The sequence below is a fragment of the Zonotrichia albicollis genome, chromosome 4 (genome assembly GCF_047830755.1).
Source record: "Zonotrichia albicollis isolate bZonAlb1 chromosome 4, bZonAlb1.hap1, whole genome shotgun sequence".
Lineage (NCBI taxonomy): Eukaryota > Metazoa > Chordata > Aves > Passeriformes > Passerellidae > Zonotrichia > Zonotrichia albicollis.
Genome location: NC_133822.1, coordinates 71,968,592 through 71,982,875, shown reverse-complemented (window position 1 = coordinate 71,982,875; position 14,284 = coordinate 71,968,592). Strand labels below are relative to the sequence as shown.

General features: G+C 40.6%; 1 protein-coding gene across 1 annotated transcript in view; it reads right to left on the bottom strand.

Annotated features, from left to right (window-relative positions):
• Positions 1–14,284, bottom strand: part of PIK3C2G (phosphatidylinositol-4-phosphate 3-kinase catalytic subunit type 2 gamma) — a 198,752-nt gene that overhangs the window by 11,935 nt on the left and 172,533 nt on the right. Inside the window, exon 33 of the mRNA XM_026790362.2 lies at positions 12,612–12,706. Coding sequence (XP_026646163.2) covers positions 12,612–12,706 — 95 coding nt within the window. The remainder of the gene's footprint in view (positions 1–12,611; positions 12,707–14,284) is intronic.

Genomic DNA, 14,284 nt, shown 5'->3' with positions numbered 1-14,284 from the left:
CACTGAACTATACGAGAACGGTCAATGAAGGAAAAATGGAGAGAACATCATGAAAAATGGAGGAAACATCATAAATATTTTTCTCACTAAGGATTATAACTTCTGTCATATTACAGTACCACATTTAGCGATCACTTCTAACTCAGACTGCACTGGCTTATTTATAAATTTAGGTAAACATGAGGAACACCTGACGGAAAGCACAGAATCCCAGATGGAACGCACAGAGATCATCCGGCCCCATCTCCCTGGCCAGGCAGGGTCATCCCAGAGCACAGGGCACAGGATTGAGTCCAGATGGTTCTGGAACATCTCCAGGAGAGATTCTCCCCACCCTCTCTGGGCAATCTGTTCTATGTGATCACCCACACAGGAAAGAAATTCTTCCCCATGTTCAGGTGGAATTTCTCTCTTTGCACCAAAGAGGACTTGCTCTGGTGAGCTCATTATAGAAACAGAGGAAGATTTCCAGCAAGTTTATAAGTAGAAATCCAGCAAACACCCTCTTTTTTATTATTAAAGGATTTAAAAAACTGATTTCTGTCCATAGTCCAGGCTAGGAAAAAAAAATAAAAATCAAAGGGTACCTTGGGAAAGCCATTTTGCACTTTACTCTGCAAAACCTTTATAGCTTGAATGCACTTGTGATCAAGCAAACAGAAAAAGCTTAAAGTTTTAAATTGAGTTCTATTTGTGTTTAATTCTGTAGTCATTTTATTAACCCAAAAAGAAAGGATTTTTACTTTCTTCAGAAGAAGTTACTCCAAATTTAAATTACTGTCTTAAATCTTTTATTGTGTTTGCTTGCAAATAAATCCAAGCTATAAAAATCTGTCAGGCTGTAAAGGTATAAAACCAAGCTCCCAACAAAAATGCCATAGGTTCTCTCAATATGCTTGGGAACAAAAAGCCCACAAAATTCCCCAGTGATTTTAATCTGCCAATAAAAAAATCTGAATTTAGAAGTTGTCTCAAATTGAATTTAGAAACTGACTGTATTTTCTTTCTTCAAGTACAACCAAGTGATGATTGAACTATTTTCTCAGAGAGTGAGCAGCCTAGTTGACCTTGGTAATGACAGATGTTTCTAAAGGAACTCAGTTACTATTGCTTGTATTTATGTTAAAAAAATTATTTTACTTTGGAAATGTTATTTTCTTCTAAAGTCAGGCAGAATGAGGGAGAGAAAGTAAAACTCTGAGTTTACTTTTTCCATACCTCTAATTCAATACTGAAAACCTAACATACACAGCCTAGATGTGTTATAACTGTGTTCAATTTTCCACTTCAGTTTTGTTTTCCAAAACAAGTTGGTATTTGTTTACAGAAACCCACAGAGGTGTGTTACATCCTCTATAATTTAATTTTAAATATAGTAGCTGTGGCTGGGAAATAATGGACGAAATTCAATTAATTTTTCCACGAGAAATATATTATCCTAATGACTTTTCTCCCCTGATCATTATTAATGATCCACAACTCTCCTAACACAAGGATTCTTTTTTAGCATTACTACAGGCATAACTACTGCAAAATTTGTCATATATTCAACTATTCAGTGATTTAGCATCCAATATGAATATTGATCTATTCTCATATGATTTTTAAAGTACTCATTTTAAGGATAATTTATTGTAAAACTTTTTAAAACTCACTTTCTAAGTGACATAAAATTTTCTTTTTAGGTGACTTTTGCCTCAAATTTAAATCATGTCATCAGTTTCTGTTAGTGCTAGACATGCAGATCACCTTTTGTCCTAGAGAGGAACAGATTGATGGCTCCTGAACATTTGATAGTTCCAGCTGCTGTTCTCCTTTTCCCATTTTTCATTTTCAACAATCTTGACAGTAAAAACTAATGACCAACTAACTTGTATTAACCAATGACATCTTCCCTCTTCTATAAATAACTACTTTTATTCCCCCCCAAAAAATTAATTTCCTCGACATTTTTAAATCTGTGTTTCTTCCTTTTCTTCAATGGAAAAAAATAAAATAAAAAAGTAAAATAAAATAAAATAGATATTCAGGCATTAGAAAGAGTCCCATTTCAGCTGCTGCCCTCAAATAAAAATAATTCATGTTGTCCAGTATTTCTCTTAGTCTTCCTATCCTTTACCATCCTTACATCCTGTTCTTCTCTTACATACACTGCTGTGAGAATTTATTTACATAGTAAAGAAAGGACTACAAAATATTCCATAATCGTTGATATCAAGATATCCATACACCTTTGAAAAGCAAACCACTATGGTAAGAGGTTAGGAAAAACCTCCAACAAGACAAAACGTCTATATATAATGTGTAGACATTAGGTGGATTTGATTATTATCCAATAAAGGAGGATTAGGAAAAAATGCACAGAAGAAATCATCCTTGCACTGGGGTAACCTCTGTAAATTCCTGGCGGCCTCTGGACTAAATTAAAGCCAGTGAGGAGCTGGAGGAGCCACCAGTGCTGCTGTTCCCCACTGCCCCCAAGCCCCTGTGCCACTCGGCAGAGGAAGCCTCAACCCTGCCTTTCAGAGCTGCAGCTTAATTAGCAAACACAGCTCTGCCCCCGGAAAAAGAGAACATCCTCTGGGCTACTTCTGAGCTTAAAGAGCTGAGAAATTAGTATCACAAAGCAAGAGGTTCCTTCAAAGGCAGATTAATGGTATATAAACTTCAGGGAAAAGGGGATTGCTGGGTGAACGGGTGGTTGTGCTGTTGCTACCTGTAGTATTGCACTAATAAGGCACAAAATGGGTAACTAGTTTTTGTTACAAGGCCTTTTAAGGTTAAACTGTCTAATTAAGAAATTATACTTAAATTATTTTCACTTAATAACTAATTACTCAAAGTCTGCAATATTGACGTTTCTGCCTAATTACAAGATATTACTTAAACTTATGAAGAAGAAGGTAAAGAATAAGAACTAGTCTCTGTTTTAAAACTTTCATCTGGCTTCACACATATATTACTATTTTCTAAACCCCCAAACTCTAAGTTTTCTACTTTGTGATATGATATACTTCTAATCAACTACACACTTGTAATTTCAGTGCTATTAATTAATTTTGAAAGCTTTTTTCATGGCCTCAGGTCAAATTCAGTGTTCTCTTGGGAGTGAGAGACTGTCAGCAGAGAAAGTCTGAAATTCTCAGCATCCAGAATTCCAACAGCTTCCCAAATCCTGAACTGGTATCCAAGACCCTTCCTTGTTCTTCCTTTGAGCTCTGCATATCCCAAAGCATGAACACCTCTATTCTACCCTGCTACTGAGCTTTTCATTTCCCTCTCACAAAATACCCCCAAATTGCTTTGAAGAAAATGAAAAATAAAATCCGATTTGCAGTAATTAAATAATAATTACAGAAGAAGATATTCCACTCCAGCACTGTGGTGCACCCTGCACTCTCTGCTATTGGCAAGACAAAACAAGAAGACAACTGGTAACAAGTGATTACACAAATATGGTATTTTTCCCCCCAGACAACCACCTTTTTTACCTAAAATTTGAAAATATCAATCTGCTTCTCTTCAACAGGAGTTTTATTTTATTACATTTTCTGATCCCAGTGTTTTTGGGTTATCTGGGTACGTACATAAAGACAGAAGATTGCTGCTGTGGAGATCAGTGACAAGGTAAGCAAAAAAGAAATTGCATTTATCTCAAGTTAATGCAGGGCAATAAAAATATTTTGCTGTCAGGGAAATTCTGGAAAGCATATTTTTTTTGAGCAGGCATTTTCTACCTTTTGGAAAGCTGGCAGTGTCCACGGAGCGAGCCTCCAGATGGCTTTGTCATTTCCCATGCTAAAAATGCAAAGATGCTCTATCCACATTATTGATGTGAATATCCAAATATAGCTTATGTCCAACACCCTCAGCATCCTCATCAACCTGCCTGCAGCAGAGTGGGCAGGACTGGAGCAGCCTGGCGGGAACAGCTGGCTCTGCAGCATTCCTGAGGGGACAGCTGGGCTGGAAAAATGGGGCTAGAGCTGTCCTGAGACACAACATTTCTACAGAATGAACCAACAACCAACCCTTTCCAAGGTCTCCTGGCTGTCAAATGGGAAAAAATAACCCTGTCAGGGAGGGAGACCAGCAAGAGATTCACTCTGTCATACTGTGGGCATCTGCTCTGGCTTGGTTAAATTGCCCCACATTGGTGCCTGGCCCCAACTGAGATGGAGCCTGCTGCTGGTGCCACCAGCAGTGACAAAAGGTGTGTATGGAGATGGAAACTGGGGGGAAATGGTTCATTCTGGAATGATCAGGTCAGGCAAGATAATTCATGGGATTCAAACCAGCCTGAGCAGGCAGCTGATCCATCACAATGAGATAGAAATGTGATTCCAGCACATCACACAGGTAAACATCTGAGGTTCAAGCTGATCCCAAGGCACAGAGACAGTGGGGCTTTCAAAATTAACAGGAATTATTTGTTAAATAGTTTTTAAAAATTAATTGGTGATTTTTTTTAATTTAAGGAGACAGTTCTGGAAAACAGATTGGATCCCAAAAGACTCAGGGCTTTCTAAGAATTATGAAAGATATTTCTGATCTGCTTCAGTCATTTAAGAGGAAAGCCTATCTATCTCTGCTTAAATGAATTAAGTAAAATCAAAGTGATGATACCCAGAAGGTCACACAGGTTTCTCTCCCAAGCCTTTATTTCTATAGAATCCTGAAACCAGAAAGTTGAAGAAATTCACTGAGATTTATCTCTGATGCCCTGTCTAAAAAGAATATTTCATTGTCCTGATGATCTAAAGGAGATAAGGACAGATACAATCCCAAATGAAATGGGGAAGAATCTGCACAACCACACTTTGTAACTATCATAAAACAGGATCCTGCCTTTTAGAGACCATGGGCAGCAGCAAGGAGGACTAGAACTGCACTTCAGCTAGAAATGACTCAACTTTGCATGTGCCTATTTCTGTTTCTGAACAAGCAATAAAGAAAAAGACATCACAGAATGGGTTGTGGCTGTACCCAACTCACTCATCTTAACTCCAGCTCCTGACCCTGCACTGATGTTTGGGACTCCATTCCTGTGTGCTCCACATGGCACCATGTGGGTATAAAAAAGTTACCAAGGCTGAAAAAAATAATATAAAGCAGAAGTGGGAATGTATGGAATAAGTGTACAACTCCCAGAAAAAAATCTGAGAGAGATCACACAGAAGTTGGTTTTTTTTCTGAAAGAAAAGGTAACATGTTCTAGATTTCTGAACTGCATGTTGCATTTCTATTTTAAGATAATTAACTCCATAGGTTTGTTTTTTGGTTTGGTTTGGTTTTTTTTGGTTTTTTTTTGGTTTTTTTTTGTTGCATAGATGAGAGAAATCAAGGGTCAGGCATGCTTTAAAACTGTATTATCCTGTGGATAAGCAATGTTGGTGTAGGGTGTAGAATGCAGAGAGCAGATTTCATGAACAAGTCTCTGAAGCTTTTATCTCAGAATTACCACCAAGCCTATCAGTACACTAAATTCCATTGCTTTCAACCCTGTATTACTGCTGTGCTTGGAACACTTAATTTTCAGATGAATATTTAGTCACAGAGTCTGTGACACTGCCTGAGATAAGAATGATCTTGTTTTGACCCTTAGAAACATAGATCCCAGAATTTCTTCTTTTGAATAAAGTACAAAGGAGAACAAATGCTAAAGACAAATCCCCATTTCACTTTCCTTTTGAAATCAGTCAGGATTAAGAGCATTGCTGCCTGTTAGAGGGCATGAAAGGAAATTAGCCTTTGAGAAAAGAAACACAAGCAAAGGCTATTGTTCTGTTCCTATCTTTTTGCCACATACAAATTCTTTTCTCTCCTTGTCTGGGCCCAGAGAGTAAGTGAATATAAAATATGTAAAGAAACAGTGAGATGGTGATCCGTGCCTTCATTCTGCACTGTTTTTCTTCTCAATTTCTTAATTAGTTACTAAAGTCTGTATATGCCTATCTTTAATTTCTCCAACTGTACATTCTCCCTGCACTTTTCTTTCAATTATTCTGCAGCATGCCATCTCCCTGTGCAAGAAAGCATTTCATTATATGAAGCTTGCAATTTCTGCTCCTTAATTAGCTCTCATTACTTCTACTTATGCTCCTGCTCAATGTTCTAAATAATTCCTCCTGAACCTTCCTGTCTTCTCCCTTAAATATTTGCACAATTGACTCGTGTCCTTGTTAGTCTGTTCTTAACTAAGTCTTAGTAACAATAAATCACCCCTGAAGAATCAATCACTCCCCAGCAGCCCTACTGAGAGCTGTTCTTTGAACTTGTATCCTAGTTAAAAAAAACATCCTGAGAGAAACAGTTTACTCTGAAAGCCTTATAAAGATGAACTGCTTCATTTCTGCCCCTGACACCAGGATCTGGCCTTTCTCATTGGCATCTCCTGCAGCAGCCTCATGTCTCACTGTGGGCTTGTTTTATCTCCACATTACTGTGGGATATAGATCTCTCCCTCCCTGAGGAAATATTTTTCATTTGTCCAAGCTGGTTGTAGGGTTCTGGAAATTACTTTTATTCTCTTGATCTTGCTCTGTCTGCACTATTATTTTTAATGTTTTCTTCATTTGCAACCAGTGGCAAATCTAATTTTTGTTCACCTTCATCTCCCAGATCACTGATAATATTAAACAGAACTCACTGTTGTTTTGTTTTTGATTTTTTTTGCCTTATTCAACACATACCAACCATGTAGGGAATTACTTATTTAAAAATGAGCAGTTAGAATTTAGAGCTGAGGCAGTACTGTGACTGTGACAGATTAAAGGGTTTAACAAGAAATAATAACAGAACTTTCTGTACAACATATTTGTCAAACACCTTTCAAAACAAATATGTTTGAATCCAACAGTAATCCTTGTGCCACAAGAACAGACCTCATCTCTTTCCAATTTAAAGTACTGCTGAGTAGTAGTACCCTTTGTTTAGAGGTGTTCAGCTAGTTTTCAGTCTCAAGGAGAACACAGCTTATCTGTGCTAATTTCCTTCCACTTTAAAAGAATTTTATATGAATACAAAATTAAATCCAAATTCTTTATAAGCTAAAGTTAGCACAAGAGCTTTGTTCCCATGGCTTTTTATTTTGTTTTCCTGTGCCAGACTGAGGAGAACTTCATCTGAATGTTACCTCTCCCCATCAGCCAAGCTGCTGATTTAATTCTGTCACTGATACTCTCTGGATAACTTTGTTCAGCTCAAAGTGATTTTTTTTCCACTTGTTTTCCATCCCTGCCTTGCCTACCTGTGCACCTCCATTCCAATCCCTGTGCGCTGCAGTAAGGAAAGCAGTACACATTCACAATATTCCGAAAGGATAATGTGGCCTTTTATTTCACTGTGTTGTTGGCAGGCAGTAAATATTTTCCATTTAAATCTATATAATGATAGCCATAAAGTGTAAAGGTTAGTGAGAGGGATGATGGGAACCAACTGAGACTGGACAAAGATCCCTGACCCTTCCCCAGCTCAAGCTGAGAGAAAACCCAGCAAAGGCAGCAGAGCATCCACCTGTGCTGCAGGTGGGAACATCCCTACAGCCCTCTGCTGCAGGCTTAGACCTCATTCCTTTGGATTTGGGAAAGATTGGCTGCTTTTTTGGCAGCCTTTTGGTTTTTGGCTTCTTTTCCTGCCTCTCTCGAGGTCAGGATTGAAGGTACTTGAGACAATGGTTTGCATTCAGACTCAGGTGTTTGTTATTTCTTATCAATTTTACAGTCTTACAGCAGGGAGTTCTGCAGCCTTTCATTAGCAAGGCACAAAATGGCCAACAATCTCTTGTTGCAAGGTCTTTAAAGGCTAAACTATCCAATTAAGAAATGGCACCTAAATTATTTTCACTTTTAGCCCAATAACTAATTACTCAAAGCCCGCAGTGCAGACTTTTCTGTCCAGTTACAAACCGCCCAAAGCCATGAAGAAAAGGGTGAAGAAGAAAGTAAAGAACAACCTATCTCTACCCTAAAATCTCCATCTTGCCTCATATATATTACTATATTCTAAAACCTCAAACTAAGTTTTCCACCCTGTGATATCACACACTTCTAACCAACTCCACACCCATAATCCCAGTGCTATCCATCAATTTTGGAAGCTTCTTCACAGCCTCAGACCAAATGCAGTGCTCTTCTGGGAGTCAGAGTCAGCACAGAAAATCTAAAATTCTCAGCATTCACGACTCCAACAACTGGCTCCCACCTTTTTTCCCCAAAACATTTCAACCACTGCATCTCACAAACATTTTTGGAAGCAATTTGTACACGCAGTGGAAAGAGGCTGGATGTCTGTGTAAGCCTAAAGCTGATTGTTAATTCGTCACCCACATATCAGCTATCCCAAAATCATTAATCACCAGGAGTGCTACATGACAGCTTCAGAGCTTTTATAAAAGGAAAGCTGGAAGTACTTCTGCAAAGAACTGTAGGAGTTTATTTTTTCTTCCAGCAAATTTTTCCCCCGTAAAATTGGTTCTGAATTCATCGCCCACGCATGCTTTCCTGAATTCTAGTAACATTTTCCATTTACTGGCAGGAGATTCAGGATGACTTGGCTTTGTTTCTCCTCCCTTCTACCCCTGAGGAGTTACTCTGTCCACGAGAAGTAATGGGCAAAAAATGTTTAGCAGAGAGGATTGGAAGTTTAGCTGCTTATCTAGGAAAACAGGGCACGCCTGAAGCCATGGCAGTGAAATCAGTGGCAAAAGCAGGCTTCCTCCTGAGCCAGTGCTGAGCCACTGCTCCCTTTGCTTCTCCATGAAGCAGGCAAGGAGATGTGTTAGAAACCTTTTCTGGGTGTCAGCAGTGGCTATTCCTGCTGCCTCTGGGTTTTTTGAGGAGTGGGCAAGCCCACCATTAGGTAGCCTGGCTGTGTGGGGCTAAACCAGCTCATAGACAGCTCTGTGTGAGATTTGGTGGGCTCTGGACATCTCCCATTCTCTGTGCTGGTTAATAAAAGGGAACAGAACTGCACTTGAACATTACAAGTTCAAAACCTACACGTATTTCAATAAATCCATCTCCACATCTGCACAAGCCTACATTTCTGAGGTAGAGCAGCATTCCCCCTGTGCTCCTGTTCCTGCCTGCTGCTCTTTGGCTGGGTATTGTGCTGCCACAATTGCACTATTCTTGTCCTAAGGTAACAAATCCTTTCAGAGGCCTAAGCAAACCTCCCCTGGGGCTCCTTTATATCCCTCCCGAGACCACTTAATGCTCTTTGCCAGGTACTGTGCTATTGTCTTTATGGAACAAGCCTGCCCTGTCTCACCCCTCCACCTGCCACATCCTCCCTGACTCCAGAGGGAAACTCTCCAGGCCTCCAAGGTTTTCACCCCTACACAAATGTTTCCCTCTCCCCCAGCCTCACTTTATTAAGGCAATATTGCCTGTAGTCCAGAAAGTGCCCAGTGTGGCACTGTCTGCACTTGAGAGGAGCAATGCCCAAATAAGCTGACTTCAGGTTATGTAATATATTGGAAAATTGCGTTTTTTGGCATCATGGCTTTTGTATATTTGAAAACTGAATTTAAAGTTATTTTCCTCAGCAATCATGGTGATGCCATTCAAATCCTAAGCAGAAGCACTGACTTACAGAATCGCAGGATTCTGAGCCACCTGACTTACAGAATCTCAGAATTCAAATGAAACTGAATTGCTGAGGCAAATATTGAGACTGAAACATTTTTAGTACCTTATAAATATCTGTTTAACAGAACTTGTCTTCATTGTGCACCCCCAGCCTTAAACTGTAGGCAAACATTACCAACCAGCCTTAACATCTCTGTGTTCAAACAGTTTCCTTGGCTGCAAGTTTTTCCTTAGTGAAAAAACACAGCGTTTTCTTTGCAGAAGGTTAGATTAGATTAATGGCCCTTTCCAGGCACAAAATCCATAAGGCTGCTCTCTGCTCTTTGTCTCTGCAGAAATTTTGATAGAGTTTTCTTCAAGCAGGACTGGGTTGTTTTACCCTTGACTGAAATGTTGCAGTGGGGAGGGAGAGGACGCTCTGAAGCTGTGTCAGAGATGAGAGTTGTGCATCTGCAGCAAATTGGGCACTCCGGATGCCTCAGATCCCAGGGGCCCATGCAGGCACCCACATTAACCAGTCCTCACACCAGGGCTCTCTCCACTGCTGCTGCATTTTTCCTCCATCACACCCCACGTGAATGGGCAAATTTCCTTCAGGAGAAATTCCTCAAAGTTATGGCACTGCAGTCCTCTGGCTTCCTCCTCTAAAGAACCTGTGTGACACCTGAGAGTGGCTATAAAAAATACCAGCTCCTTAGGGAGTCTCTTGTGCACTGTATATCAATATAGGATTTGCACAGCAGGATCTAGGTCTCCCATTAAAACTCCTAGAAGTAAACTCACACAAACACTAAATCAAATTTATTTCCATGGATCAAAAGTCTCCATCACAATTCCTGTCAGTTCTGTGAAGCTCCATTTGGGATTAATTTGGCCCACTACAATTATTTTCGCATCTGAACACATCATAAAATCTCTTTATAGAGATAAATTAAATAGGGAAGAGCAGAACAAAAATTATTTACTATAAATTATGAAATAAAACAAGATAGCAAAGTAATCTCTGCACAGATGAAGCACTAAAATATAATTAGTGAGACTCTGCAAAAGACCGACTATACCTGAAATAGCTTTAACATGTCTTGAATAAGATATGATCTTGGCATACTTTTAAAATCCCTGTTCTGCTCAAACAAAAAAAAAAAAAGAAGAGGAAAGAGAAGAAAAAAGAAGAGAGCATATTAGAAAGATTGATTTATATGGCTGGGAAGCTGAGAAGATCACTAATGGGATAAAGAACCTTCCTATTAGAAGTTCCTTGTCTGAAGGCAGTGCAGTATCACAGGACCCTGAAGCACAATTTCATATTTCAGATCAGATGACAAGGGATGGATGGCCAGGTGGAAGGAAGGAATTGGAAGCCCAGAATTTAAAACCATGATTGCCTAAGTTTGGCTGCCATATCAACGACCTTACTCTGGAGTCATGAATCATTGTTAGCCTTGCTGAACAGGACTCCTACCACTTCTTTTCAAACCCACTAAAATGGGTTTGATTTAAATTACCTGATTTAAATTACCTATTTCAAAAGAAACACAGTAACTTCAAGTTGTACTATCCCTTTCCATAATGAAGTGAACTGAGCCCTGGATTTTATGTTTGCACTACAGAGCTATCTGTGCTGTAATTTAATTTAATTAAATGGCTGGAACTTCCTAAGAACACAGTTAGGAGCCTACACACTTAGAGTGATGGAAGCAAGGAGGAAGGAAGACTAATTCCAACACCTGCAAATTGTTTGTGTGCATCTCCACATCATCTGCTTGAAGTTTCAAGGATACCATCTGCATGGCAATCACTTAAATATGCCACTCCCACCAATTAGAACTTTATCAGAAGCTTATCAAAGTCACTTAGATTTAAAAAGCTCAACAGAAAAAAAAAAAAAAAAGAGTTTCTTGTGCTATATCCTGAAGGTAAAGTTTGTATAAATTGGACCTGTCAGCAGAGGCTGATCTCCCCTGTCAAAGTGGCACACAGGACTTAGAAAACAAGTCTCAGGACAGAGATGTATTGAATGTTATAGACCAGAATGGAGATGCTTGAATTGCAAATGAGAAGCCAGAGTGGCCAGCAGAGAACAGTCAGAGCTGTGTAAGCCTCATCTGCCTCATACCACTAATTAAACATCAGCCTCATTTTTTTGCTGGCTGGTGCTCACACAAGCCCCTCAGCTTGGCCCCGTTTTGGAAAAGGGATTGCATCCCAGTTTGGGATGGAGATGGCACAGGGGGTGCACTGAGAGCCCACAACAGCTAATAACAGCCAGACAAATAAAGGCTCCCTTGCCACAGCCATTGCTTGAGACATGAGCCATGGGAATCCAAGGGCACATCCAGGCAGGGAATTCGTTATGGAGCAGCCCCCACGCTCCCCAGTGAGAGATTTCACTTCACACACAGCCCCAGCTCCACCTCTGAAGCCACCCTCAGCAGCCAATTCCACCTGCCTTGTGCTGCAGGAGCCCTGCCAGCTTCCCCTGCTGCAGCCTGGCTCCAGGAACCCTCAACATTTACCTCCCAGCCTCCTGACAGTGCTACAAAGCTGAGCATCGTGCCTCCAAATGACTCTGCTCCTTCAAACACAGCTCTGCTCCCTCTGCTCAGCTCTTCCCTGCTCACAGACAGCCAGGCTGGACTGGAAAGGAATGTCTGGATGATCAATCCCCAGTGCCAGGCTGACACGCTGCAAAGAGTCATGCTGCTGCTGCACCGTGCCTTATGTGTGACTGCTATCAAAATGTGCCAGCTGAGAGGGCCAAAACAGAATCAAAATTGGTTCTCTTGGAAAAGACCATTAGCAGCCATTAAGGAAACCCAGCTCCTCTATCTGTCTCACACCTGCAACCATACTGAGTGAGCTCAAAGGGAAAAACCAATTGTTACATCGTGACAGAACAGCACTGTCATTGCTTTGAGCTCAAATTAGTTATCCCAGAAAGGCTGCTTGAAGATTAATGTTTTCACAGTGCTCTGCAAATGCAAGAACTTACTGGTTACACATTCTGGTAAAAATACTCACGAGGTTCCTCATGTGTTTCAGCATTATTGTCAGGCAGGTGTTTTCATAGGACATGACCAGTTGTACTCCAGGCTTCTCACCAGCTGACTGAGGACCTAAAAAAAGCCAGATTTGATTTTTAGTTAACAGCTTAGAGGAAATATATCTGTGAAATATTGAAATACACATTAGCTAACATATAAAAACCTGCTGCGTGCTTAAACCAGGGATGAAATAAGAAATCATGGATAAGGAGTGTGATAGAATAAAGTGCTCTGACATGCAGGGCTCTTCTTCTTTCCTGTTTGGTGACTGCCAGTGAGATTTCTGTTTACTAATTGCCATCAATCTGAAATTCAGTGGGAAATTTATGCTTGAGTGACAAATAATTGGGGCAGTTTTTCTGGCAGTCACTGATGACACTATTCACTATTGTTGCAGTTCTGTCTGCTTAAAAACACTGTAATTTCTTTTCCCCCAGTTCCCAAGAGAAAGGAAAAAAAGGAAAAAAAAAAAAGAAAAAAAATGGGAAAAAAGAGCAAGCTTCCTGACCAGTTCCAAACCAAGTTAGAGAAACAACATTAAGTATAAATTCTCCCTTCCTCATTCTGTACTTTATGTGTTCCAGGCTGGTTTTCATGCAACCCATTGCTTTCATAGATTTTTCTACTAAGATGCGCTTTAGGAGTCTGATATAATTCCCACCGAAAAAAGGGCATTTTTCATTTTCCAAGCAAGAAGAATCAGACTCATATTGTGGAAGAAATGACTAAGCAAATCCTGTTCCATCTTTCAGCTGGAGGCACTGAGCCAGCTGTCTGCACTGCCAAAAGGTGTGTCCTTGAAGCTGGGGAAGTAAAGTAATGTGCTTTACCTGCCCTGCAGAGACAGCAGGGAGGCACAGCAGAGGAAAGATGCCTTTTACCACTGCAAATCAGCTAATGGTGAGCACAACCTCTCCTCAATATCTGTCTGACCTCCTTATTTTTGCAGTGTTTCACCTGAGCAGGGGCTGAAGAGCCATTTTTCACCACCTGGTCACCAAAGACAGCCTGGATGAGGTTGTCTGGTTTTACTCAGCCAAAAAGGGCTACATTTAATTAGACAAAGCTGTATTACACCCCCTAAATTACCTGAAAAAGCAAGAACTCAATCCTGCTAAGCTTACAACACAATGAGGATGTCTCAGGAGCTGGGCTCTGCTCTCTCACCTCCCCTTTAGAGCTGAGCTGGAGACCTCAGCCAGAGAAATCCTGCTCTCCTTCCTGCACCTTGGGATCTGCCACCGACACTCCAGCCCTGAAGCCACTACAGGGTGACATAACAACGTGAGACAAGACAATAGAGCGGTGATTAATTCTTTAAATAGAAACACATCTCGTGAGGAGCAGAGGCAGGAAAGGATGATGGGGATGTGAGAACAGCCATCCCTCAGTCACACATTGCCACAGGAGGCTTTTGGGAGTATAAGCTACCCGGGTAGCAGGAGGGACCCTTGTGTCCCTTTCAACCTCAGCAGAGACCTGGCTGATGCCTCAGGTTTAGCTTTTATATTTTTCAGATTCTGTGCTGCTTTAGTGTGTGGGTCTCAGCTTCACATTCAGTGTTGCTGAGCTCTGTGCACAGAGCAGGGAGACAAAACAATTCCTGCTCCAGCTGGGCACCAAGGACAAACGATCCAAATCTCAGCCCAG